Source organism: Apteryx rowi, unplaced genomic scaffold, assembly GCF_003343035.1.
Source record: "Apteryx rowi isolate R43461 unplaced genomic scaffold, aptRow1 scaffold_99, whole genome shotgun sequence".
Taxonomy (NCBI): Eukaryota; Metazoa; Chordata; class Aves; order Apterygiformes; family Apterygidae; genus Apteryx; species Apteryx rowi.
Window position 1 is genome coordinate 2,210,858 of NW_020451304.1, and position 27,626 is coordinate 2,238,483.

At 56.4% G+C, this 27,626-nt stretch overlaps 1 protein-coding gene across 1 annotated transcript in view; it reads right to left on the reverse strand.

Moving 5' to 3' along the window:
• Positions 1–14: 14 nt before the first annotated feature.
• The window catches only part of LRRC75A (leucine rich repeat containing 75A), a 41,133-nt gene continuing 13,521 nt past the window's right edge, over positions 15–27,626 (reverse strand). The window contains exons 3-5 of the mRNA XM_026055330.1: positions 23,310–23,438; positions 12,964–13,076; positions 15–1,564 (exon numbers count right to left, since the gene is read on the reverse strand). Coding sequence (XP_025911115.1) covers positions 952–1,564; positions 12,964–13,076; positions 23,310–23,438 — 855 coding nt within the window. The 3' untranslated portion in view covers positions 15–951. The remainder of the gene's footprint in view (positions 1,565–12,963; positions 13,077–23,309; positions 23,439–27,626) is intronic.

Genomic DNA, 27,626 nt, shown 5'->3' on the forward strand with positions numbered 1-27,626 from the left:
AAAAAGTTTTAGGAACAAAGCACTTCTGGTCCTGGGGGATGGACACAGCCAAGCGACCTCGAGGCTTTCAACCTCCAGCTGACTTGTGCCCACCCAGCCCAGAGCRGCAGTGAGAGAGGGGAAACCCCAGGATTTTCTTTTTTCCCCCCATTTATAAACTCGCAGCACTGGGGGCTCTCGCCAGCAGCRGCAGTGAACCCGAGCCGAGCGCCGGCTCCCGACCAGGCTCCCCAAAGCGGCTCGAGTCGGCGCGTTCCCCTTTGCTGCAGGAGCTGCCAGAGCAGCACGACCGACGGCAACCAGACTTGAGCATCCAAAGCACCAGGGGCCGGTGCGGAGCGGCCGCCCGGCGCGGGAAGGCTGGAGGGCGAGGGCCGGACCTCCTCCTTCGCGCCGCTGGCGAGCGCCTGCCGGGGGCAAATCTGCCTTAGCCGACCTGGCACGCCAGCCCTCGGCAGGTCCTGGCGTCGGCACGGAGAAGCCGTATGTGTCGTCCCAGCGGCGTCCTCCTTGGAGGATGTCCCGTCTGTCTGTCCGTCATGCCTGAGAGGGGACGGCCGAGGTTTCGGTAGTGCCTGCACGAAGGAGCTGGAGCCCTTCCCTGCCGCTGCTCCTCGCCTTCCTTCTCCGCGTCTGTGCTCCCGAAAGGATGGGCATTACACCACCTTGGTGAGGCAGGTATTTCCGAGTGGTTAAAAAGCATAGCATGTCACTAATGTTTAAAAAAGGTCRGTCCGGCTTTTATAAAATATAAAGTATTCAACACGATCCCATTTACGTGTCCTTTGACATGAAAAAGGTTGACATTCACCGTCCGGAGGCAGTCGGCAAGGCCGGGGCTCAACGCATCCCACCGCGCCGATGGACCCTCCGTCACGGCCCCCATCGCCGAGGCACCGGCTCTCACTCGTCTCTGCGTCACGCGCCCCRCCGAGCGCCCGGGGCCGACCATCACGTCTGCGTGGCCGCGGCGTCTCCTCCGGAGCCACGTTTACTCGGGAGCATCCCACCCCGGCCCGCTCGGTCCGTCAGCTGCAAGCCGAGGCGGTCAAGGCGGTCCGGCTCGTCCGYGCCTTGGCCGGCGGCTCGCAGGTCCTCCTGGCTCTCGGCCAGGCCGTCTTGGCCCTCCAGGTCGCTGAGCTGGCCCTCGCCGAACTCCAGGATGGTCGGCAAGTTGCCTTGCTTGGGGCAGCGCTTCTTCAGGCTGACCAAGAAGGGCTGCGGCAAGGAGAAGATGTCCACGTTGTTGCCGAGGTCGATCCAAGTGACGCTGGGGAACTTCCTGGGGTCCTTGAGGGCTTCGGTGAGGTCCCGCAGGACGGCCTTGGTGAGCCGGTTGCCGTTGAGGGAGAGGGTGGTGAGGTGGGGCAGGGCGCCCAGCGCCGGCAGCAGCTGCAGCAGCATCTCGTCCGTCAGCTCGGTGAAGCACAGCTCCACCGTGTCCACGTGCGCCGCGCTGTGCTGCAGGTACGCCGCGACGCGCTCCAGGTCCTTCGGCGTCAGCGGGATGCCCGACAGGTCCACCGTGTTGTCCGGCGGCTTCCCCATCAGCACGGCTTTCAGGCTGCGGAGAAAGGAAACGGCAGACACGAGGGACCGTCAGCGAGGAGGGACCGTCTCGGGGAGCCAAGAGCAGCCGGCGCRGGAAGGGGCTGGCGACTACAGTCCTTCGAGGGCTGCTAGAAACGTTGAGACCGCTAGATGTTGGAAGCTGAGAATAAAGCCATCAGCGTCCATAAAGGAACCAGATGTGTTTAACAAGTTGCTCAATTAAATTTAAGAGAAAAGAGGAAAAAAAACGCACAGTGTTTTTGTCTTGCAAGCCAAACCACCCGCTACCTTGGCTAAGCAGAAGTCCAGAGCCATCACCTGGGGCCTCCAGGAAAGCTGAGATGAGTCCAGCTCCTGGGGCTTATGCTCAGCTGGCTTTGGGAGCTAATTTCCAGATGTTCAACCGGAGAGAGGCGGTGACCTGTAACCACCCCTGGGGCTCGGGGACATGAACCCCCAGAGAAGGTCCAGCGGCCAGGCTAAACCAAACAGAAAGTCTGGGAGAGCCCAAAATAGCAGCCGTCCCCAGGGCTAAGCTTTTGCCAGAAAACCGGTGTTCCCTTCAGCTTCRACAAGCCTACAAGCGCGAGGTTACTGCTGCAGCATCATTTCACTGCATCGCTGTGCATTTAGGAAAAGAACCCAATTAAACCATAAAGTAACGAGATTTTGGGAAAATGAAATCAAGTTAGCCAAAGAAGCAGCTTGATAAATATCTCCAGTAGGGATAACGAAGGARGGGAGATGCTTTCATTTGCACGCCCTACCACAGCTTCTCGGCATGGTCCAGAGCCGAAGACGCTGGATTCAAACCTTTTGTAAAAGCAGGGTCTTACTCTAGGTGAGAAGCACCGCTTATGTGTTATGTGAAAGTCTCTTCTCTCAGAACTTCTTCCCCCTGACTTGTTTTTAATTTCCTGCTACACAAAATTCAAAAAATAAGCATTTGGGATCCATCAAAATGCTTTGCCATAATTATAATTCTTGGACTGATTATAAAAATGTAAATATCCTGTTGCTGGAGTACTCCATCTTCTCCCCTCAGTTCCCGCTCCCAAATAAAATGTATTTGTATACTTCTCCTTATGAAACATTTTCCTCTCAAGGAACCTGCAGCATCCTATAGAGAAACTGTGCTGGAACATTTCCAACAAACTCCACTCCGGCGTAATAAGAACCTGCGGCCGAGGCCCCATTAATAACATGCATTTGCAGGAAAGGCAATTTGCACGAGTGCCAACAGAAAACCAATCAAGAATTTAAAAGAAAACAACACTTTGGGATTGTCGCTGCTGTAAATGACTTCCTGGAAGCCAATTTGTCCAGAATAAGAATTTGTTCAAGTTTGCATGAAAACAAACAATAGGAACATTTTCTTTAAACCCTAGTGCAGAAAGGAAAAAAAAAAAGCTGCAAATGCTCTTGGAAATGGACTCTTATGCTTGAGTATATTAAAAATATCCAAATAACTATTGGCTCTACATGAGCAACTGCCCACGACGGAGAAAGGAAGCAACCGCACTTTGCCGTCGGGCATCCCGTGGCATTTTATTCTGCCCACCAGCCACCTCTCGCCGACTGCAGCAGGCTGCAGATCTGCCCCTGGCATTGCCAAAAGCCAGAAAAGCCCAGGAAAAGCTCGCTGAGGACGGCAAGCATGAAACCGGGCGGCATTTCACTGGAGGTCTGAGTTCCACGCGCTGGGGAGTCTATCTGCGTTTCCTTGTTACTTTAAATAGATTAAATTCCATTAATGCAAAGGGAAAGAAAACAGCATTTTTGGTTTTAGGGGGAAGGGAGAGAAACTTCAACTCTGATCCTCCAGTCTAGTTTTCTCATCAGAAACCAGTCCAAGGAAGAGAAAAAAAAAAGACGAAAAATGGCTCCCCACTGTTTTTCCCGTTTCGGTATCCGCCTGCCCGCAGACCCGGCTTCCTGAGCCTCCCGCCGGGGATGGGAACATCCCCATCCCGCTTCTCATAGCCCATCCCAAGGAGAAGGCTCAAGAGCATCCCCAGCACCCTCTGGTTTTGGAGCTGTTCATCGGAGCCGTGAGCTGAACCTGCTTCCCTGGTGTCCTGTAGGTTCCTCCTCCTGCTGGGCAGCTTTGCATGGAGCCGCGTGCGGCTTCACCGCAAGCTCACGGAGTTATTTCGCTTTAGTAGACCCTTTCCAGGGGTGCAGGGATTTTGCCCTATTTTGGAACCAGCAGTGGTGATACCTTGCGTAGCTGCGGCGCGAGTTGGCCATCGCGGGAGCCCGAGCGACGCTGCGGAGACCAGCGCAAGCGGAGCCACCAACCCATCGCCTCCAACGTGAACCGCTCCGACCCACTGGATCGGCGGGTCCCGGGAGCGCGGCCCAGCTCCGAGGCGGCACCTGCAGGCCAAGCACCGGGCAGAGGCAGCACCTGGGACCACCCGAAGCTTTTAAGATGCCAGTTCGGCTTGAACAGCGCGAGCGAGCTTGGAAAAAAGTGCAAGGGGAAAGAAAGAGAGGTGCCGTTACTCYGAAGCAGATTATTCCACCCTCCCTGCCAGGGCAGGGTTTTTTCCTTTAGGATATTTTCTAGTGCTTCTGGCTCTCGGTTCATTTGTTCAACCGGGGAACAGCAAAACCAACCGTTCGGGCATTTGCCAGAATTACTATTCATTGGCKGGGGAAAAAACGCTCCTCTGCCTCCGGGGTTAATTGTCGGAAAATCTGGAGCCTTCTCCAAAACTACGTTTCGCCCTTCCGTGTGCGCGCGGATGGGACCTAAATACGCGCGCGCGGTTTACGGTTGAGCTCCAGCAGCCGGCAAAAGAGGCGTTTGCTAACCGCGACGCCTGGCGACTGCGCGCGGTTCAACAGCGGCGCCGCGAGCGGCTCCGGGCGGCCCCGCGCCTCCGTTGGCGACAACCTCCCCGCCAGCGCGACCGACAGGCCAGAAATACCGACCGTAAACGGAAATCCCTATTTGCTACGTGTCACTTGAATGCGGCGCAGGGTGGTAACAGCGGCRCATCTGCATTGCCCCCACTCCGCCGAGGCGGCGAACGTGAGGAAAGACTACGGACCGTGTTTGCCGTTACTCTTCCCCGGCAAATCCTCCCAGCTCCCGGCGCTTTGGGGATTTCTTGAGCCAGAGGTTGCACCTGCACCACGGTGCTTCCTGGCCCCCGACGAAGCTCTTCGCCACCAATTTAATTCCTTTCTCAACTCTCCGTGCTTTCGGGCCCTTCCGCATCCTTCGACGGGGAGTTCTGCACGTGCTGGGTGAAAAAGCAATTTCTTTCGTTGGCTTCAAGCCTGCTGCTTGCTAACGACGTGACGCTTCGRTGCAACGCGAGCGCGGTTTGAGCCTCCTGATTTAGTCTTGCATCTGGCTGTAACGTACAGCAGAGGAGGCGGGAGGGAGGCAGGTCCAGCTGCACCCGGCAAAATCCATGTCTGCAGGTAAATCCATGGCTTGTAACTTTTGTAATTTTGGAAAAGCTCTTCGGTTCGAAGAAGCCATTGAAAAGCCCCAAAAGTATTCCCGAGCAGAGCTGCCTGCTGCAGGTGTCTGCCCATCAGACCCCAAAATACACAGACCTCCTGGATCAGCGGCGTTCTTCCACGGCGTAACTTCGTATGAAATGGGAGCAGAAGGGGAAGGCTGGGAAAGGCGAGACGCCCGCCCGGCAGAGCCCTCCGCGGAGCACGGAGCCGGGAGCCTGCCACCTCGGGAGCATCCTGGAGCCTTGGGAGCGTCCTGGTCCTTGGGAGCATCCTGGCACCTTGGGAACATCCTGGCCCCTTGGGAGCATCGTCGCCGGCAGCCAGGTCTCTGCTCATCCCACCGGTTTGACGCGCACGGGCTGATTCAGGGATAAAGCGTACGCCAGGGACAACGCTGGTATTTACACACACACCCCGGCCTTAAAAGAACACTATTTAAGACAAAAGCCATGCGCAGTGCCGCACACTACTGGTTTTTGAAGGCTGGCCCTTCATTCTGCTTCTCCACCGTTGAGCGGACGTCCCCAGGAGGTGTCCTCCCAGCGTACAACTTTCCACGGATAAACTCCTTCCCGACAGTCAGGCCAGGAGCCGGTGGGGACGTCCCCGTCCCCCAGTGCTGGACGCGGTGGCCGTGCAGGGCCGGCGGCTCGGCCCGCAAGTGGCAGGGGCAGCAAACCAGCTCAGAGGAATGAGGTGGAGGAGCGTCACCAAGAAGTCCTGGCCGGCCACCTCGGGGCGGACAAAGGAACAGCTCGGGCCGGGCTGGTCGCTGCGGTTCGGCTGTCTCGGAAGATGGATTCTCCCCAAACAAAGCAGCAGTTTTGCAGCCACATAGAACAGCAGAGAGCAAAAATGCAGAACAAACTGTACTTCCAGGGATCACCTGGAGGCGTCTCAGTCGCGGATGCGCCAAGGGGGGGCAAGCTCAGGAGGCAGGAGCCCGGGATAAGCGTCGCCTGGAGAGGGGCTGGGGGAGAACAGCTGACAGGGCGAATCGCAGTCGCTCCGGTCCCAGCTGTACAAGACACTTACGTCACCTCTTGAGTAATTTAAGCAAAGTCCAAAGAGTCCCCGAACGACCGACGTAGGAAATGCCTAGTGACCACGAAGGGGACTGAGGCGAGGAGGACAAAAAGGCGATGAGAAGTGCACCGTCTGGTGACACGCACTGCAAAATCACCCACATCCAGATATTTCTCCCGAATCCTTATTGTTTTCTGGTGTCTCAAGGATTTCTTTGTTTTGCTTTTTTTGGCTGTAGTGAATACCTTGAACCGCAGCGCCTAAGCGCACGCCTGGCACGGTGCCGTGCTGCGCGTGGCTATGCGCCAGATCAAACAGCAGATCGCAGCTCTGCTGGAAGACAGCTCCCTCCCATGTGGTCCTCCTTAGCGTTGCAACAGAGTTTCCAAACATTTCTGCCAAAATATCGACAATATCCTGGTTTTATGTGTGTTGGCTGAGTGCTGTGCGTAGCAGACCAAACCCAAGGCAAGCACCTTCCATAGGAGCTGCTCTAAGTAGTATCCGTGCCAGGCGTCTTCGGCATGGCATGCATACGGGGCTTGTCCGTGGGTGTAGCCGGGAATTGCCCTGGAGGAGCCCAGCCAGCTCTGTCTGTCTGCAAAAACCAGGGATGAGCCGGGCACAGCAGCCTCTGGACGGTCCAGCGCCCCAGGCAGTGGTGGAGGACCGGGATGATGAGATCCACCTTCCTCCGGGCGCTTCCCCTCCTTCACCCGTGGCTGCCGAGAAGCAGCTGCCCTTACATTCATGGAGCTGGAGACGGGCAGATACGGTCACGGAGGTGGAAAAGCTCAAAAAGAAAACAGCGAAGTGCTATTTTCTATATGCTGGCTTACAAAGAAAACAGCAAGACTTGCCGGCTCCCTCTCACCGTGCTCCCGACGGAGGAGCTTCGCCGGCCGAGCTGCCCGGCTCGGGGGCTGCCTGCTTCGCGCTGCAGAGGAGCAGCGACTTGCAACCCCCCCCCGCGCAGCCCAGCGCCAGCCAACGTCCCCGCCTGCTTTTACAGCATTTACTGCACACCCCGGGAAGCATGTTGCAAGGCCTCTCTATCCCCGCCGATGCCCAGGACGTGCCCAGGACACCGCCAAGGGCTGCCGGTCACAGCTTTTCCCGTCTCCTGCAGCGGCTCCGCACACGCACACACCACGTATCTACACGGCGAGGAGACGGCATAATTCCCGCTCCGGCCTCCTCCCACCGACGGCGGATTTGCACCGGCAGCTCTGAAGGGCCCGTTTGTTGCAGGAGCCACAACTCCCGTGTATCGCTCGCCCACCGGCTCCGGGCAGCCGCGGAGGATTTTCTCGCACAAACGTTCATTCTCTTTTCGTTTTCACAGCAAAGGGCGCGTTATCCAGGCACTGGGCTCCCCCCGCCCCGTGAAAATCCCCCTTTTTTGCTTCACAAGGGCTTTGTAGAGAAAAAAAGCGGCACACCGCATTCCTGCGGAACAGAAACGCATTGTGGCCCTGGCGAAACCAGGAGCGGGATGCTAAGAGATCATTCCCACCACCAACGACGAAGCTGCCTAACCTAAGTTCATCGCAAGATCAAAACACCCTTCTCTCCTATTTTAACAAAACCAACCTTTATAGACTGGCTTCCACTTCTCTCCCCTTGCTTTCGTATGAATTTAGTGGGTTTGGCCCAAGCAGACGAGCTGGGTCGAGTTCCCAAGGTTCACAAGCCCAACTGAGGACGGTTAGACGTCTACGCAACCGGCTTCCAAGCACAGGGGAGAACCTCTAACCCACGAGCGACCACAGGTTAAAACCTGCCTCGGCTCGCTGGATCCTCCTGATCGCACGTGAAGCTGGCCCAAGCTACTCGTTTCCGCCCTTAACAGGGTATTTTATACGGGACTTCGCATCAGAAGATCTTACGGGAGCAAAAGGCAGTTCAGGCTGACGCCCAGTAAAATCGGACCCTGCAGTGCCCATTCCAGGCTAACGTTAACTTCCGCGTAAAAACCCACGTGTGATGCATTTACCTTTTGGGCACAATCTGGAAAGGGAGTGAAATCACTGCAAAGGATCCGCTTCTGCACAAGCTAAAATACTTAGGGCTCTTGTCACCGGCGTTTCAATGGGAAGGGTCCCCTGGCGCTGAGCAATCCTAGGGAACAAGATGACGGCTGCTCCAGCAAAATACGGCATCTTCTGGCCCTAAAGAAAAAATCCCAAGCAGTCCTGACCCCGGAGCTGAGCCGGAAGCACGCTTCCCAGTGAAATGCATTTTACCGGCACGTTGCCACATCTCCTTTAATACCATCCCAGGGGCGTTGCTAAAATATAATGCGGGAAAGCAGTGGGAAATCCTTGGTGTTGGGATGCCTGGGGAGGTGAGGGGTGTCGAGGCAGGGAAGGGGGCGGCAGCGAGGTGTTTGCAGCAGTGCTTGCTCTCCCCGGCAGGGTTAAAAAGCAACAAGCTCCTTTTGTGATTAACTCCAGCCTGGTGCAGCAGATCGGGAAAAAACAGCCTGTCACCCTGGTGCGCTCCGAGGAAAATGAATTTTAACTTTGCAGACGGCCAGGGAGGCCGCTCCAGGCACTCGGCATGCTTTTGCGAGGAAAAAAGAAAAAAAAAAAAATCTGTCGGAGGAAAAGCGATTCTGGGCGTTTCCTCTGTTTTTGCTGCTGCCGCAAAGCAGTAAAGATGGCTCCGGCGTGGTATCCAGCTTCCCAGAAACAGGCTGGGCGGCTGAAACCCCCAGGGACAAGGGTGACGGGATTTGGCCCGCGGAGTCCAAGCGATCGAGGCAATACCAGCAAACGTGCACGACTTCAGAGAATGTTTTCCCTTGTTTAAGACCCGGATTTGACCAACTGTAGTAGGGCTTTGTCCGATCTCCTTTCCATAACCGCGTTGCAAACGACATTTCCGAAATTGCAGAAATCTGACGTTACCTGGGGAAGAGGCACCAGGGCAGCGAAGAGCAGAGCCGCGGCGGGCGAGGGCGCGAGGAGAAGGGCAGCGTTCGCAGAGCTCGTGGAGGGCTCCGAAGCTCCGAAGGGTTTCCGAAAGCGAAGGAAGCGCCAACCCGCCTCCCGCCAAGGCAGACCCGCAGCCTGCGCGCGTCTGGGTGCTCCGACGCCGGGCGGCACCGCAGACCCCCCCAGCTCGGCTCTCTGCGGGCAGACACCGCCCGGGCATCGACGCCGGGCCACTAGCCGTGAGCCAGGCGAGAGGAACATCCGTCCCCGTAGGCTCTGCGAACCTCTCAACCCCGCGACTGGGGAAACATTTTAATTAAAGCGAGAGATGAGGCTTGCGCTAAGGCAGCTGACTCGATTGCACAGCGGCCTCCGCTCCCCCGAACACGCTCCCYGCCGCTCCGGGTCGCAGGGATAATTAAACTCTAATTCCTTCCCCGAACCCTTCGCACATGCCTAAAGCAGCTGCAGGGGAAAGAGAAGTGCTGCGTGTCGGGAGACGGGCAGAGCCACGGGCCCAGAGAAATTATGCTGCTTAATGAAGCCATGCCACAGATTGCAATGTGTGTGTTACCTGGCTCGTTAGCAGCCGGCGCGCTAATGAGTGCRGCTCCGGCAGATGGGACTCGGGAGCACACGGCATCGCAAAGCTCCAGATTTCAAATTAAGAAAGTATTTTCAAGCAACTTTCCAGCTCCAGCCCAGGAGTTCTCCATCAAGGCCTCCGCTGCCYGTGCAGCTGGGTTGCAATCCGTAATTATTAGCAGGGAACCAAGKACAAAGCCAAAACACTCATTAAAACGTCAAGAAGCAGAAGACTGTGCAGAAGACCGGAGACAAGGCTGGTGTGTCTGAAGCACGTGGCTACGCGCTTCCCACTCCCAAGGCGAGATGCCTCCTCCAGGGAACCCGCTAAGGGATCCTCCGGGCAGGGCACGGGCGCCGGCTCCAAACCTTCCCTTTCTGACCCCAAAGTTTTCTTGCAAGACTGTCAGGAGAATTCCTCTCCCATGAGAAAGAAAACGAAAAGGAAAAGCAGCCAAAGGAAGAGAGTGAAGAAAAAGGAAAAGAGACAACACAAGAAAGCGCTATCGGCACGGCTGCAGCCTGCAACCCACCTTTCCCGAGGGCGACTTCTCCCACCTCGCCTTCCCYGGGAGGCGGCCGTGCTGGCACGGGGCTGCGGAGGGAAGCCCCGGCTCCCGGCACCGCGCCGATCCCGTCCGTGGCCCGAGGAGCAAGMGCCGCTTCCTATTTCTACCTCCTTTTGGGGGCCGTCACTGCAGACGCCGCAGCGAGTGGGAACCCCGGCACGCGGTGCTGCGAGCACCCTTACGGGCTGTGACGGGCGCCTACGGGACGGCGGCGGAGCACGAAGCCCCCCGACGGTGCAATCCAGCAGACGTGGTGCCCGGACTGGTGTCTGTCCCTGCCGCCAAGGCTCCTTGTGCAAATCCTGCCCAAAGCATCAAATAAGAGTTTATCGATGCCCTGAAGCAATAGTGACTGCGGCTCCTTCTGCTCCGCGGGAGCCGTTTCCAGCGCGGGCAGCAAACCCAGAACGCYCCCCCGCGCTGGGCCGGTCGCCCCTTTCCTGCTTCCCTCCCGTATTCCAGCCGGGTTGGGTTTTTCCTGGAAACAGCTCCTCCGCAAAGCAGGCGGCGGGGCCCAGAAAGAGGGCGCAGGACTCCCCGCAGCATCTGTGCCGCGCCGCAGGGATGTTTCCCGCTCCAGGGGCTCATCGCTGCCGCTGCCGCCGCTCCGCTTTCCGTGAATAACTCATACCGGATTGGATTGCTCTTGCAACCCAACCCAACACGCAGCGTCTTCCCTCACTTCTCCTGCAATAACCCACAAAATCAAGCACTGGCAGAGCCCTCCGGCCGTATTAGAACCAAAGCCTTGTTGTYGCATTTGTGAATTGAAGCTGGTTTCCCTGAAAAATCAGGAAAGGGCCTTTCCTTCCTCAATGCCAGCTGCTGGCGCCGGGTCCCCACCGCAGAGCGTGGCGGGTGCCCCGGGGAGCATCGCTGGGCGTCGAGCGGGGGCAGCGAGCGAGCCCCGGGCTCGCGCCGAGAGCGGCCGAGCCACCGCAGACCCGGTCCACAATGCAGGACTCGGTTCTCCCAGGCTTCACCGGTGCTGGGGCTGCTGCGGGAGACTCAAAATCCGGATGGATTCCCCAAAGGTTGGAATTTGCAAAGCTGCAGCTCGTCCCCCCCAGTACAAATGTCCGGGCTGACGGCGCCGTCTCGGTGGCTGCATAAACAGGGTTTGTACAAGAGCAGCCTCTAATAAACCCGAATAAAACCTACCTTAATCACGAGGGTTGTCCGTATCTCCTCACCAGACAGCTTCTCCCAGGGACAGTCAGTCTCCCAGAAAAGCAGCGCACRAGAAGAGAGAGCAGGGGAGCGGGGTCTTCCCCAAAATGTCCATGGGAGCTTTGAAGAAAGGCCGGGAATCCCCTGATTCATTGGCTCTACTTAGCTCAGTAAATGCGAGAGCAGCCTGCAGCGGGATGCAAACGGCTACAGACAGGCCCGGAAAACTGTTCCTGCAGGCTTAATTTTTATTCCTGATAAAACAGATCTGTCCTCTGCCACTCCACCGCCGGGGACCGAACCGTCCCTGCTCATTAGTGCACCGAGCTGAAGCTCGTTATCTCGCAAAGAGATGGACGTGGAAAACCACAGGCTCCTGCTGCCTGGAGCCGGCTCCCAACTGTGGGAGGCTCCAGAGAAGCTGCCAGCATCCGGCTGCACGCGGCACCGAAAGGTGAATTAAATAACCGAGGCGACGGGCATCTGCTCCCCCATCCGGGAGACCTCCCGGCGGTGCGACGGGACGGCGGAGCAGCACCCGGTGGCTTAGGACGCGGAGAGAGGGGACGATTCTGGGCCTGTTTGGAGGGTTTCAGCATGGSGGGGGGGGGGGGTGCCCCCGGTCTGGGCAAAGGAGGATCTAGAGGAGGAGGACGAGCTTGCGGCGCGCTCGCGCAAGCGCTCCACGCTGGTAATTAGGGACAGGGCTCCGTAATTAAAGACGGAGCGGCAGAAAACGCTGCCTTAATTTTTTTCCTCTTCGAGAGCTCCGTGTCTTCAGGGCTCCAACGAACCCCCCGCTGCCGCAGCGGCGCTACTTTAATTGCACCCCAACGGCATGACGAGGGGTGCTCGTTTCCGATGCTCGTTAAGACCAAAAATAAAAAAAAAATAAAAAAAGAGGGTAAAGCAGCGCCCGAGCTCGAGGCTCTTCCCAGGCTCCTCGTGCTCAGCTCACGCCGGGCTGCAACCCCCAAACTGGCTGCACCTCGGCGGTCTCCTCGCTGCTGCTTTCCCGGAAAACAGAGAATTCCGAGCCGGCAAAAGGCCTTGGAAATGCTCAGAATCAGTCACGCAAAAGCGCAGTCRCGACTGTCGAGAGAACAGAGGCGTTTCCCCGCTTTCGGCGCGCTCAGATCGACGGGGGCCAGGGGCTGCGGGGACGGGGCCCCCCGGCTCGTGCGGCCACCTAAGCCCTTCGCTCCTCCGGGTCTGTTTTCTCCCCCTCTTCCATCATCTCCCTTCGGACCAAGTTTTTGCCTGCTAGGGGTTAGGCTACGAACAGCACCAGCAAAAATAGGAACCAAAAATCCCCCAGGAGCGCTGGCAAACGCCTGGATCCAAACCACAGCTCCGCCGCGCGGCGACTTTGCATGCTTCTCGCTCTCTTAAAAAGACCAAGTTAAGAACATATAGGGCGTCACGTCATGGAAACCGAGGAGCCGCATCCCCGGCGGAGATGGAGGGCCCCGGGGAAGCCCCTGGGACGGCCRCGACGCGCACACCGGGCTTTTCCACGCCCGGCTTTGGAGGACGCGGAGCTTCCCGGAATCCCATCGCCATCCGGCAGGAATTAAAAGGCCGCCGGCGCCCGCCGGCACCCGCTCGCGCCGCCGCCGCCCCCCGGAGAAGGGACTCACCAGGCCTGGGGCTTCCTCCTGGCGAGGCCGTGGCGGCGCCACTGCGAGTGGGGGCTCAGGTGGTAGGTGAGCTGCCGGCAGAGCTTCTCCATGGCCCCCAGCGCCTCCCCCTCCTGCGGAGACAAGGGGGAGCCCGGTGAGGGGGCGGCAGCGGCCGCGCCAAAAACCGCCTCCTTATCGGGGGGGAAAAAGCATTTTTTTTGGGGGGGGTGGGGGAAATCCCTCAAGGATGCGGTGGCGTCTCAGTTTTGATCCAAATTCCCGCGCGGAAGGGCCGGCCGGGCAAAGCGCCAACTCGGATGCTTTCCGAATTGTGCTCGCGAGACCCCTGGCAGCGAGCAGCCCCCCCGGCTGCCGGGGGGGGGGGGCGGCTTCGCACCCCRCGGCGGCTCCTCCGGCAGGGCGGGAGCTCGGAAAAGCAGGATGATCCCGATGGAGCCTCCCGGCTCGCTTCTGCCTCCAGCTGGGCACCGCTGGCCCTCAAAACCGCAGGGCTTTTTTAAGGGAAAAAACCCGCAAGATGGATGGGGAAGCCTGGAATAAGCTTTTCCAGCTGCTTCTSCAGCTGCGGCGGTCAGTCCCCTCCGCAAGACACTAAGCCTCGACCGAAACGGGGGCAGTTTATTCCCAGACATGTCCGGGCGCCAACACCAGCTTCCAGAGGAGGAAAGCCGGGCTTAAGTGCGTATTTAAACCCCTGCTTTTCAACACATCGCCTATCGGCCTGCTTAGCTTGAAACAGGAGCTTGAACCCCACAGACCGCGATGGGACCTGCAGCCTGTGCTCAACCTCGGAGCCGCGGGAACCTCCCAGCGCTGGCGCCCCGGCGGCTGCTCCGGGCGCAGGAACCTGGGAAAGCTTGAAAAGCATGTTTTATTTCATRTTTCCTACTGGAAGACCTGAAAACACGCTGCAGTCCTGCTTTAATTAAAGGCTCAGTATGTCTTGGGAAGACGATGGCACACGCTGCTCCCTCCGCGTAACGGCCGTTTGCTTGCTGCCTGCAACGTCTCCCTCTCCCGCGAGGGGAAACCACCACGAATTTCTACACCCACCCTAAGTTTTAGCTCCTGCAATTTATCTTTGCATCTGCAAGCTGTTTGATCCCTTTCAAATAAAGAGAACCAAAATAATTTGCCATAAAGCAAAGAGAGGGGAGAGAAGCCAGTGAAGAACACTTTGGGGAGAGTCTCAATCACTGCGCAGCTGGCAGCGACACTCTCCCGAGCGCCGAAACGCGGGGCGAATCGCCTAATCGATGCTTTGCGTAGCCGCAATTCTGCTGCAAAATAAAAGCTACATCCTGAGATTAGTGTTTGGAACCTCAGGGCTAATATTTACAGCTAACTAWTATCTTGCATTTCCTCCCCAAATCAGTATTTGGTCTCAGGACCCCGTACGCTTTGGTTGCTGCAAGTCCCGCAGAAACCGGACAGGACCRTAGGACCCACCACCGCAAGCTGCTTGTTGCCACCAGCTTTCATTTAACCTATTTTATTCRGACGCTTCCTTAGCGCTGCCGGCCCTGGAGGAAAGCGCTGTGCCACCTCGACCTTGCCTGTAATTACCCGATGCCCAGCTGGTCCGCAGTGACTGACGGCTCCTCGGTTGGGCTGTGCGAAACCACTGCTCCGACCCGTCACAGCCACAGAGCTGATCCTCTGCTGGGAACGGCGACGGCAGAGCTCAGGCAGCAGGAGTAAAGGCCAAAACTTCTGCTCGGTGCAAGCAACAGCTCGGAGCATGCAACACGACAGATGCGATGCTGCAGAAAGGCTAAATGCGAGCAACTCTTCCAGCTCCAGGCTGAGCGCTGCGAACATGAGCGCTTCCAAAACCCAGAGGTATTTTGGTCCAGACCTGGAAGAGTGGAGCATTGGGCACCACACTTCCCAACCCTGTGCCTCAGTTTCCCTAACTGTAAAATGACGATAACGCTCCTTCCCTTCTTCACACAAGGTTTGAAGAACTAGGAAGGAAGACACACTCTGAAAGCTGGCTGGCAGTAACAGGATTTAACCTCAAATGTTTTTAGTTCACCCTGAGCCTGAAGAAAGTRCACAAAAAAGCAACCGTCTCACCAGGATGCAACAGGACAAACGGAAACRTGTCCTGGGCACTGACAGCCTTCGGCAGTCGGGCTGGAAAAAAGGGTGACTGGTTGCCTGCAGCTCCAGGAACAGCTAGGACCAGCTCAGCAATATCCATCGGAGCTTCTCTGATCCATGCTGACGAACAGCGCGTGGGGCTTTGCAGCCCGGCACGCAGCAGCCCGGCCAGACATGCCCGCGCTCAGGTCCGCAGCCGCCGGCAGCGCTCGGTCCGTAGAGGTCTGCGGCGAGTCCTGCTTATTAAACCATCCATTTCTGCACAGCCAGGTTGCCAGCAGACCATTTGCTCGCTGAAAATTCACACTCAGGCGAGCGAGGCTGGAAACAGGTGTTAAAACATCCATCCAAGCGCGCGAGCCACTCAGGAAAACCTGCAAGGCGCCAGCTCCTCCTTGCACCCATTTCGCAGGTGCTCTTCAACGCCAAAAGTAAATAAATAGCGGTCCCGAGAGCAGGCAGGGAATCAATACGCTTCCTTCCCAGGCAGTAAATTATGTTCTGATTAAAAGCTAAATGAGCTGAACTCAAATGTCAATTACCCTCAGAAAACATCAATAAAACATGTTGGTGCTGTTTAATGAGGGACCTGCTTCTCGATCCATCATTTCCCTATAGGACACTTCCTTGACTTTATCGGAGAGGCTGCAGGTGCCGGCCCGGCAGCGGGACCCACCACGTCACCCCAGATGGGGCAATGAAACCTGCCTCCGCCACCCCTCGCTGTCGACTGCTTGGCCCACGGCCGCCCTGGGGGGACATCTGTGTCCCCAGCTGCTCTGTGTCCCCACCAGCCTCCTGCCACCGGCAGCATTCGGACACGGGAGGAGCTTTTCCGCTGGCAACAAGAGCGGAGTGAGGCCGAGCCTGGAAAGCGGTGAAAAGCCTGCATTCCTGCAAGGCCCGTTAGGGCTGCAGGAACTAGGAATTATGTTCAAATTATGAAGCAGCACACGGTGATGTTCCCAACACGGTCTGCGGCTGGCCAGCTCTGGGGAAACACGCTYGGCAAACGCCTCCTCAAGTAGCTCCTCCTTCCTTGTCACATTTCTTTTTCCTAGCAATCCTCCTCGTCTTGCGGTTCTCCGGGAGCGAGGGACAGGAGCAAAGTCCGCCTGACCCAAGTTGGCTTTGTGGAGTAGATGGCACACGAGTGACTGCTGAAGCACGTGCAAACACCAGGAAATGCCGCCTCTCACAACCACCCTGGAAGGCCAGAAGGACTTCCATGGGGAAGCAGAGGCACACGGGGCGGTAACTATTTCTTAGCTTGACCTGAATCACAGGAATACCACGGGAACGGCCAAGCAAGGGCTGGCTGCACCATTGGAGATGCTGCAGGTGGACATGGGTGATCTCCAGAAGACAGTCTGAAAGCCCAAAGCATCTCACGCAAAGACGTAGCTGCTTCTTTACAGTCAAGGCAGGCAGACGTAGAGTTGCTGGGATTTTTCCTTCTCTTTGAGGCACTGAGACCCTTGTGCTCCCTGCCCTCCTCTCCCGCTCTGGATTTGGCTCCGAAGTTCACGTCGGACGCTTGGCACCAGCTGCCTTTTGAGAAAAGGTGGGACATTTTCTAGAGGCTGCCATGAAATCTCTTCTCCTGCTCCAGGTACTTTTTCCATCTTCCGCCCCAGCTCCGACCTCTTTGATTAAGCTCCTCACTGAGAGCCGGTGTCACCCAAGAGGCGCTGGGGACCTTGGCAGAAGAGGGCGGTGGTGGACGTGGTGCTTTGTGCGTTGCTCGCCACCTCGTGGGGCGGTCGACATTTCAGCGGCGTAGCAAAGTCCTCCAAGCTGTCAAAACCCATCCTGTGGCATTTAGGGAGGTTTGCATATGATCGTGCCCTGATTAGAAAAGGTCTTTTTCTTATTACGGGAACTGAGCTCTGCCAGTCTGCGTTGAGATTTGAGGCTTAAACAGCTACTCATCAACTCACGAAATCCCAAAATATTTCAACACCCTCCAGTTTTCAGCAAAACACCCCACATTTGGCGGGGGGGGGAACAGAAAAGCCATTTTCTGATGAAGAATCTCAGTCAGCTCTTCCACGGACAGTCTGCGTTTATACAGCCTCTTTCACCCAGAATTGGGCTGCAACGTTTCGCAAACCTTTAAATTACAGACTCTCCAGTCATTGACCCCACCTGGCATCATTTGGGCAACCGAGAATGCGAAAAAGACTTCTCATCCCTCCACATGCTGCAGYGACGGTTGCGAATGTCTGGCCTTAGACATAAGCAATTCTGTAGTTTTTCACCCATCCGGGGGAATTTCGATGTCACTGATTAGGGATGTGCTGGAGGGGCTTCCCCAGGCAGGGCTGGTCCTCCACATTTGACTCGTCTGCACCCAACAAAAAGTCTGAAATCAGGAATCTAATTCCACCATCCAGGGAAAGCCCAGATTTTCAAGGGGGATAGCAGACAGCCAGAAAGGTGGTTACTCCAACACCACCTCCGAGGAGGAAAAATGAAGCCGCAAAGGGGTTAAGAGCAGACCAACCCCCACGCACAAACACCCCCAAAAAATCAGTGTCCTGCACAAGTAGGGTCCAGGCACTTCATCCCACCGCTGTGGCACCAGTACTGGGGACGAACGCAGACTTAGTCGTCTTTTATAAGCTGTTGTGCTTCAAATATAGTTGATCTTCCTGACATTTTAATGGATTTTTTTTTTAAATGAAAGGACCTTCCCCATGTTTCTGTATCACAAAGTGTGGTTAAATAAGGGCTGCATCCTGCCGCTTCCCCGCTGAAGCCAGTGAGGTGTATTTTTTTCATTTTCTTTTTTAAAAAGGAAAATAAACGACAGCAGAACAGCGCTGCAGACGAGACTCTGATTAATCGGCAGCCACACACACGCCAGACGGGCCGATGGCCTGGGAGCAAACCCCTCTGGCCCCAGGGGCGCGAGCGCCCGCGCCGGTGGCAGCGACCAGACGCCCCGGCTGCCCCTCGCCCGCGGGAAAGGTGGGCAGCCCCATCCTCCTCTTGCCAGCTTTTTTCCCCCTCCTCCCTAAGGTTCTCCAGCCTTGAATTTGCCAGTAGTGATATCATCACAGCTCCTCTAGACCTCGCCATTATTCAATTTTAACCTTAATTTTTAAAAGAACTGCAAAGAAGAAACCCTCAGTGCAATTTCCCCCTGTTTCCAAGGCACTCCGTTCAGCTTCAGCGCGCCCACAAGAGCTTGAAAGAGAACGTCTCTCTTTCTGTAAAGAAAACACGAGCAGAGGGCACGACATATTAAGCTAGGAAAGAGCGAGAGTTGTCATTAGCGGAGCCTGAGCTTCACAGTCCGCTTCACACTGCAGGATGCGTTAATGTGTTGCAGATGTCTTAAATACCCATAAAGAGCGATCTTCACACTTGGAGCAAGACTGGCAAAAAAAAGGAGCATTAATGCAGAATATAACTGATTTAGACGGTTGAATCACCATTATCCCCTTTCCTTTCATATTAGGTGTTGGGTGTTTAGAGGTTTTGGCATTCATAAATCAGCTTCCTTTTATGATGTTTCTTACAGCGAAGAACAAATAACACTTAGCGTTCCCACAGCACTCTGCATCCAAAATCAGCTGAGTGTTTTGCAAAAAGAGGCACAARGGCCACTTTCCTAGCGCAACTAATAGCAAAAGAGGGAGCTACGAAGCTCGGCGAGGCGACGCGCTCGCCCGGCAGACCGGTACCCGCGTGGCCCTGCCGTCATTGCACATCTGAAACATCAGCTTCTGCTGCTCCATAATTTAACRTGATGTCAGCAACTTGGAATGATAATTCAAATCCCAGAGCAAGCAGTAACACACATGGTGGGAGAGGAGAATTATGCGCTTGGCTGGGGGATAACGGCGCAGGGCTGGCGGTCACGGTATCCTGACTCTATTCACCCTGTATAAGTCTAGTTTATTCACACCGTGTCTTAGCCACAGGTCACAGCCCAGGAGATAAGAGGAAAAATGTTCATTTTAGTTTCAATGCAGCTTCATCAGAAACAACGGGTTTTCAAAAACGCAGGACGTAAAAACCCAACAGCAGCTGCAAGTTAAATCCTTCTGCCACAGAGCCGAGAAAGGATTAGAAATACATTATTCCACCCAGGTCACAATAGCTAGTTTTTCTTTACATACTTTCTCTTGCCTTTGCAGGTGACAATTTATCCACCTGAAACCACACTGCAAACCTGGTCAATGTGGAGCTCAGGCAGGAAAAAAGGCACCTGAGCCAGGGACGCAGCTAAGCAGGTATTTCTCAAATGACACAAAAGCGAACGAGAAAATAGATCTTCGCTCTACCCAGAGCTACGCGGCAAAACCGACTCTGCTCCCTGCAYCAGCACATCACCCTTCCAGCTACGCCAACCGCTCGGATCGGAGACACGCAGATGAACAAAGCCCAAACCTCCCTTTGAAAGGTTTCTCCTTAGCGGCTGGAAGAGCCATCCCAGCCTCAGGCTGGTCCGGAGACCCGGGCACGTGCCGCGGGATGGCACGAGCYGGTGCCGCAGGGGAAGCGAGCAGCCTTTGCCCAGGGCTTCCCTCTCTCTGCTCCCTCTCGCTCGGCTCAACGCTTATCCCGCCTTCAGYGGGTCCCCAGACAGGGGGAAAACCTGACTCACTCGCTATCGCGGTCATCAGGCATCCACACACGTGGCTTCGGTCTGCGGAAAAAGAAACTGTTTTAGCTTTCCAATAATTTACGGCCAGAGATTCCTGCTGGCAAAAAGAGCCGAGCACCCTTTGCAGGGGCCCTGCGCTCCTCGGGCGGTTGTGTTTTCGGCTCCTCCTTGCCTCCCCGTCTCCCCGGGAATGGGGGGAAAACGCGGCTCAGCGCCGGGAGGATCCCGCACAGGCAATGCCGGACGTCCGGGGGTACCGCTCAACACCACGCTCCCGTGCAACAGCAGCTTTTATTTGACCTGAAACCGTCCCTGGCAGGGAAGGACGCTGCRAGCCGCAGCCGGAGGCGGTGGCTGCTCCAGCCCAACGTCCCYGCTGCTCTCGGAGCTGCTGTGCTTGTGCTGCCGGCGCGTCCTGGCCTTTCGGGGGACGGGGTGGTCGCGAGACCACGGCTCAGCTGAACTGCGTTCCACGTTTGTAACTAGGGATGGGACCAAATCCAAACCCTGGCTTCCAGATGAGCTGGAAAAAGTTTCGCACTTGGCTCCTGGAGCGAAAGTCACCCAAACGCGAGCGCCGCGGGAAAGGTGGGGATCTGGCYGGGGATCGGAGCGACACGGCTCCAGCCGTGACACTAAATACTCCGACGTCCAAGTGAAAACTCACCCAAGCGGTTTCCGGACTCGGGCTCATTYGAGGCGCTCCGGGCTCGGCCAGCGCAAGTTAAATTTCTTGCCCCGCTGCTGGTTTGAATTTGCTCCCTGGAAGAAGCCTCCACCGAGCGGYGCTGAGCTGCAGACGCGCTCGCGGAGCCCGGCCAACGTTTCCTGGCCACGCGCAGCAGTACGTGTTCACCCAGCGTTTGGAAAAACTATTCAAATTTTATTTTAGCTTGGAGGAGAGGCCGAGAGGTCACCTTTAAGCGAAGGGTGGTATAAATAGAGGCTGAATGGAAAGAGCAACGTAAAGAAAGCCAGAGGAATGCTCTCTCTGGGGGAGGAGGAGAGCGAGAGACCCCAGCGCTTTCCTGCCGAGGCACAAAACGGGCATTGAAAAATTGCAGCTCGCCCCTTAGAACTGGGTTCCTGCAAAATTTCCTAAAGCCAGGCTTTGCACCCTGGAAAAGCAGCGCAACACGCTGCTCCCGGGGCCTGCAGCAGTGGGATTGATGCAGCGGCCGCCGCTTGCAGGGGGATTAACGCAGCGGCGGCAGCCGCGAGGGACCGTGGGTCCGGGGAAGCCCTTCTGCCGCGCGGCACCGACACGGCTGCTCCGACCGCTGCAAGCCCAGAGCCGGGCGCCAAAGGCGTTCAACCCGCAGCACCCAACACGGGGTGCAGAAGAGGAGCCGCGCTGCTGCGCGGGCTGCGCTGCCGGTGTTCGGGTTTGCTGTCGCGTGTTTCGATTGCGTGCAACCTCCGTGGTTTGCAAGAAGCCCGTAATTCAGCACTGCGCCTACGTACTGACGCTGGCGCTAGCTTTTTTTACAGCACTTCGTGCCAGACGAAATGCGAAAGCAGGTCTTGGGCCGCGGAGCGCTTCCACGTTGCATCAGTGGCCCCCGGTTATTTTTACGGCAGCAGCCTTGGCCGCGGCTCCCTGCTCGTCTCCCAGGGCGAAACGTGGAGGAGAAACCAGCTTAGTCACACCGGCTGGGAGAAGGGCAGCTTCGGCAGGGGAGCGGGGCCTCTCGCTCTGGAAACACGCCTGTCAAAATAGGTTTCTCTAGTTTCCCATCCCATCGCCCAGTGGGGGAGGAGAGAGGAAAGCGTTTCTTCTCCGTAAGAAAAGAAAAAGAAATACACTGATATCGTTGGCACCAAATCGGCGCCAAGCCCGGCACACCGACGGCGCTGGAGCAGCGGCTCCCGGCAAACCGCGGAGCCCAGCCCGCGCCGGTGCCAACACGGCCGCCGGCAGCCCTCGRCTCGCCAGCTCTCTCCGCTCCCGCGCAGGGTTTCGGCTCAGCGCGGGCTGGAGGAAAGCCTCCTCCRCGGGCAGCCCTCGGGGCTCGCGCACTCGCCCAGGGCACAGGCGGACAGAAACGTCCTACGAGTGTGGCCGGTGAACAAGTCGGGGTTGGTASGGATCCTCCTCGCCTAACACGTGGCCCGGAAAGTTGTTCCTGGTGGCCTTCAAACAGAGGTCCACCAAATCTGCAAGCGGGACGGGAGGCCGGCGCAGGTTAGGGGAGCGGAAGGACGCCCGCTTTGCTCACAGCTAGCTTTCCGGCAGCTTATGGGACCCAGACAGCAAATTCAAGGGGTGCCATGGAGCTCCCACGCTCCCGGGGAGCTGCTGCAACGGAGACGTCCCACCAGGGAGCTCTTAAACCTTCCTCCGGGCTTTCCGGAAAACATCATCCAGCTTCTCCCTAAAATTCACGCCATTTGTTTTAGATGCAGCTTTGATTCCTGACAAGCAACGTGCAGAGGAGAAGAACACAGCCGTGACGTGCAAACCCTCAGCTCCTCCRCGCTCTGATCTGGGCCCAGGCCAGATGAAACACGGACAGAAACGTCCCTCGAGGAGGAAGGGCACCGACGGCCGTCAGAGGGGAGCGGAGGGAGCACTGGGGCCGCACGGTACCCGGGCAAGGAGGCAGCCTCCTCTGAAAGGGGATGCTGCGGATGTAAGCAACCCGCTCGGCTCCAACACGCACCGGCTCGCCGGGACCGCCGCGCCGGAGCACCTCGCACCCGCGGAGCGGAGCTCTGCTCTCCTCCCGAAATTACAGGCAGGGAACGGCAGCACGGGATGACCAAGAGGTCAAAACTACCCGGAGAAACGGTGCCGCCTCTGCGTCCTGCGGACACCCTTTGGCGGCTATCGGTCTCCTGTTTCACTCCCTCTTCCTCCTCACCCAGCGCGTTTTGAGAGGTCGGACATCTCCTACCTTCCTGAGCCTACGCCACCCACTGAGTCGGACATCAGTGACTCACTTAAAACGAAACCCCGGGGAAAGAAAATACCCTAATTATCCAAGCAGCCAGCGGCCACAACACAAAGTCACATTTACCACGGAAGAGAGCCAGCATGGGACTTTGGAATGCCCTTATCCTGCCACAGCCGCCGGTGAGCACGTGGGGCCGAGGGGTAAAAGACCCACACGTGTGCGGGGCTGCGGCTACGGAGAAACCTGCTCCCGCCAGARCCCAAGCAGCACCCCGAGGAGGCGGAGCGCTTTCGGAAATCCGGCCTTGGAGGTGCTGCCAAGGACTCTCTCATGGCTTGGGGTCACGATAAATGTTGCACAAGGGAGAGGAACAGGCTGTTATCCTTGCAAGGTAGGAACTGTTCCTGACGGTGCGAGTTCTTTAACACAGCAAATGGGAGAGGAAACAAAAAGTGGCCAAAAGCAGAAATAAATTGCAAAACAAAGTACTGAGACCCAAAGTACTAACATTAAGTGAACATCACTAGGGCAGCTGGAAACCCTGATATGGTGCAATCGAACCACCACCTCCGAGCAGGACCTCTCTGCTCAAAGGACGTACAACCACCGCACTAACCTGGACGCGTTTTCTCTGGCGCTCGAAGGGAAGCTCCCCATCCCAGTGGAGCTCTTTTTCCCAAACCAGGCCAGTTATGGAGGTGTAGCGGGGCCACGGTACCTACCGGTTTGGGGCAGTGGATGTACCGAGCAAGGCTGATGATCAAGTCATGGGTGATTGGATCCACCAGGTTTCGAAAGCTGGCGTACCGATAGAGGACATCATCCAGAGAGGTCGATTCCATTCCTAAATCCTGCAGAAAACAGGGTAGAGGGGCAACATTAGTTGTGCTGCAAAACCCAGTGGCTAGTGTGGTTCTTAGAACTACCCTGCATTGGTGGTCTCTACCAAGAAGCCAAGAAGAAAGTGATCCTCCCTCCACCCAACATAAGGAAGGGGCACACGCGCAGGTCACCCTGGAGAAACTTGCTTTCCTTTGCTTTATCTGCTCTGCAAAGAGGTGTTGGGGCTGCAAGGCAAACACCCAAACGCCTTCACAAGCCATAAATCCACTGAGCCAACGGTATGCAATACCGGTTCTCCTGCTTGCAATAAGGTAAAAATCAAAGATGACTCTAGCAAATGTGACAACCCAACCAGCGTGAAGCTGGGCCTGCAGAACCCAGCGCAGTAACGGTAGGGCTCTGTGGCTGCTCTACGTGGGGAAGAAGGAAGGAGCCTAAAATTGCAGCTCGGGAACCAGGAGGGTAAACCGGGGGGTTGTGGGGATAGCGAAGCGTTGGAGTCGACTGGCTGGGGACGGGGTGGAGGCTCTGCCGTTGGAGACTGGACAAGGATGTGTCAGGAACAGCTTAGACCGAGCTGATCCTGCCTTGGGGAGGGACTAGACCTCCTAAGCTCCCTTCCGAGACTATTTTCTAAGATTTTCAATCCTTAGACATAATAATTTGAGGAATTTTGGCACCAGACTCCTTCTGTGAAATACATGAGCGCACAAGGAGGAGGAGGGGAAGGGTTATGCACAGTGTATGCCGTTCACTTCAAGCAATTTATCTCTACTGTTTCTCGTTCCTCAGCAGCAACCGATTAGGGGATACGAGCGTGCTCCTCCCAACTCGAATGCACGTTGCAAGCAAGTCCAGCAGCCGCCCTGCTGMGATAACCCTCGCGAGAGCCCGCTCCCACCAGGAGACGTGCCTTGCGGTCCCCGTCCTACCCCCGCGCTCCAAGAGCTCTGGGTTAACTCTCCAGCCCTGCCGTACCGCGTCAGCTTGAGCACGCCACTTCATCCCCCTTTTTCTTTTAACGTTTGATAGGAATATTTCAACTATCCAACTAAAAATCAGCCAGTGGTGAAAATCTTGTATGAGAAGCTCCACCAGGCGTGAGGGAAACGGCTGTTGGTCTCCTTCAAACAGCCACACCAGAGACACAGGCTCGTCCGCAACCGCACGAAATGTCCAGTCCTCCTCCTGCAGAGCTGGTGGCATCTGGCATCATGATGTTTGAAAAAATACACGTCTCTGCGCATGAAGATGTTTGCAGGCTACGGCCAGGAAACTTCCCCGGAAACCTGCTTGCATCCATACTTTCCACCTTCAACAAAACGATGCATTTGGCTGCAATTTCGTCTTGGTGGAAATGCTCTGACCATCTCACAGGGGCGCACAAGTGAGGAGCCCTCCGGGGCAGCAAGAGGGCTGAACGCGAGGCAGAAACCCTTGCGGGTCCGGGATGCTCATATTCCCCTCTGGTGCTGCTCCTGCCCCCACAACCTGCCCTGCGTCCTCCAAAAGCATCAGCTCATTGAGATGGCTCCGTTTCCAATCTGACCTCTACAGATCCCATTCCTGCTGCTCCCAAAATAGATGCACTTATCAAAGAACCATTTCAAAGCCTTCAAACACTTCCCAGCTCCCAAAAGGCATTTCCGGAGCACAAGCGGACAGCTGGAGAGGGGACATCCCGCGGGAGGGCACAAACGTCAGAAACAGCCTCAGCATCCACCTCACTACCAGCACCGGGGAATATTGGGAGAAAGGAAGCGGGGAACCTGCCCCAGGGCCAAGGAAGGGTCACTGAACCTCTGCGGCTTTCATGTCAGAGCATCCGTGCACTTAAGRGCCCCAGGAAATGAAGCCAGAGCAGCTCATCTGGAAGAGCTCAAGGCTCAAAGCAGCTGAATTTTGTCAGAACCGGAGCAAAGAGACCAGCCGTTAACACACAGCCCAGTAAAAAAAGGTGTTTGCTGTCTTGCAAGAGATGCCAATGGGCTTATGTTAAAGCTTAAACTCCAGAAACCCTCCGTGCAAGACTGGACATAATGAATTATCCCGGGTCACAGGGCAATTTAGCCGGGTAACGGCGGCGCCACGGCGCTTCGTGATCGCTTGACCCCAAAGGCAAAGCGCCGCTTGCGCCGACCGGCCGGGCTACGAAACGCGGCCACGCGCTGCTCCCGCGAGCGAGACCTGCACGGCCGACGGCTCCCGGCGTCAACGGAAGGGTCGGAAAACCAAGCTGGGGCCCATCCTGCAACGAACTAAAGGCTGGAAAGGACCGAGCCACAAAAATAAGACGGAAGCTGCAGGCGAGGAGGCAACGAGCAATGCCAGGAACACGCACCAAGGCGGAAGCGGGCAGCGCTCCGGTCCTCCTCTTGGTGAAAACCAGCAGTCCGCAGAGGGAAAACCACAGAGTTCCAACCACCAAAAAGGAACAATTTATGACCCCTGAGACCCAGCTAACCACTGACAGCCGCACATGCAATTTGCTGATAATTAACACTAAAAGTTCCCTTTCTCCTGCCCCCRGTGCTTTAATTCAGCAAGTGCAAGCAAATAACACCTCGGGGCTCTGCAGCAAACCGGAGCCGGTCCTGTGCTCAGAGATGCTCCAGTGCTAATAAACTGCTCGCGAGAAGGCAAATCCTTTGTAAGTACCAACGCTCCAGGACCTTGGAAAGGYGGAAAATGATCATCTTCTCTTAAAAAAATAAAAATAAAAATTTGTTCCTCCTTGAGGAGAGGTCTCGTGGCTGGGGAATTACAGGCTTGCGCCCGACACCAGGCAGACGCTTTGAGTGCAAAACCTGCCGAGAAAGGGCCGCTCCAGCCTGGGACTTGGCAGAAATCACCCCCGCTCAAAGCAGGGACGAGGCAGTTAAAAAAATAAAAATAAAATAAAAAAACRTGTGGGGCTGTTTTCCCTTGATGGGAGCACCAAAAAAAAGCCCTATAACAACAAAGCCAAACAGACACAGAAACCAATCAGCCAGTGCTCCAACTGATTGCAAACATACCTAGTTTAAAAAATAAAGCAGCTCTACCGATTTACGATCTATCCCACGGCATTTGCCAAGTTGGCATTAAAAAAAACCCAAAACCAACAACAACAAAAGACTTATAATCTCAGCGCAGAGATCTAGAAATAAGCTGCCGCGGGCGCCGCAGTCCCTGGGAGCGGTGCGGTAACGGCGAGGCAAGCCCACCAGGGCTGCTCGGCCGTGGGCGTTTTTAATTAGCCGGGAAGAACCGGCTCGTTTGCTAAAGGCCGCCCCRCTGCTCGAGGATGTTGGCACTGCAAAGATCCCGGGCGACCGTGCAGACCCAGGCGCACTCTGCGGCTTAGGCTCTTTTGCAAGAGGGAAAAAACAAAGCAAAAAAACCCAGAGGAATGGGAAGAACTGGGAGCCCACTGCAGCCCGGGAGACAGTCGCCGCCGCCCTGGGAGCCCCATCCCGGAGCTTCCTGCAGCAGGAGCCGTGGGACGCACCGGCTCCCGCGGGAACCACTTGGGCTGGGGAGAAACTCCTCATTGGGGGCAGCGGGAGCTGGGTTGGAGCAAGGAACGACCATGCAAAAAACCCTCCTGTCCAGATACCTGGGGCTTGGAGATCCCCAACATCCCCCCTTTCAGGGAGAGCAGTAATTCCCCTAACAGCGGGCTGGATTTGGCCCCTGGCATTGGTGTCACTGGCAAACGCCACACGCTATCGCAGGAGCCAATTTCGGGGCGAGAGGGGAGTAATCCTGCACACGCAGCTTTGGACCCTCTGGGATCCTTCAGGATCAAGCCAGGCTTAATATCTTGCCTCTCCCCTTTAAGCACATCAAAAATTTGACCATTTTCTCTTAAGCTAAAACTAAAACGTAGAACCAATAAATCCGAAGCTTTCTCTCCCTCTCCTTCCCCTCCCGGGACAGTTTACATTTTTCGCAGGAACCGTTCCCTCCTCCCTCCCGCTGCACRTTTTTTTATGCCCAAACGTCTTTCCCAGCTGCTCCCTCAGTCTCTGCCGCACCAGCGCTGCCTCTTCCCACCACATGCAATATTTTAAAGCCGCTCAAGGCTGAAACTTGTTCGAGGCCAAGCGATGAGCTCATGCACAATTTAATAACTTAGCACCAGTCCACRCTGTCAGCAGCAAATCGCAAATCTCTGACTTTGGAGGAGACGCCCAGCGCCTGGCTCGAATCCC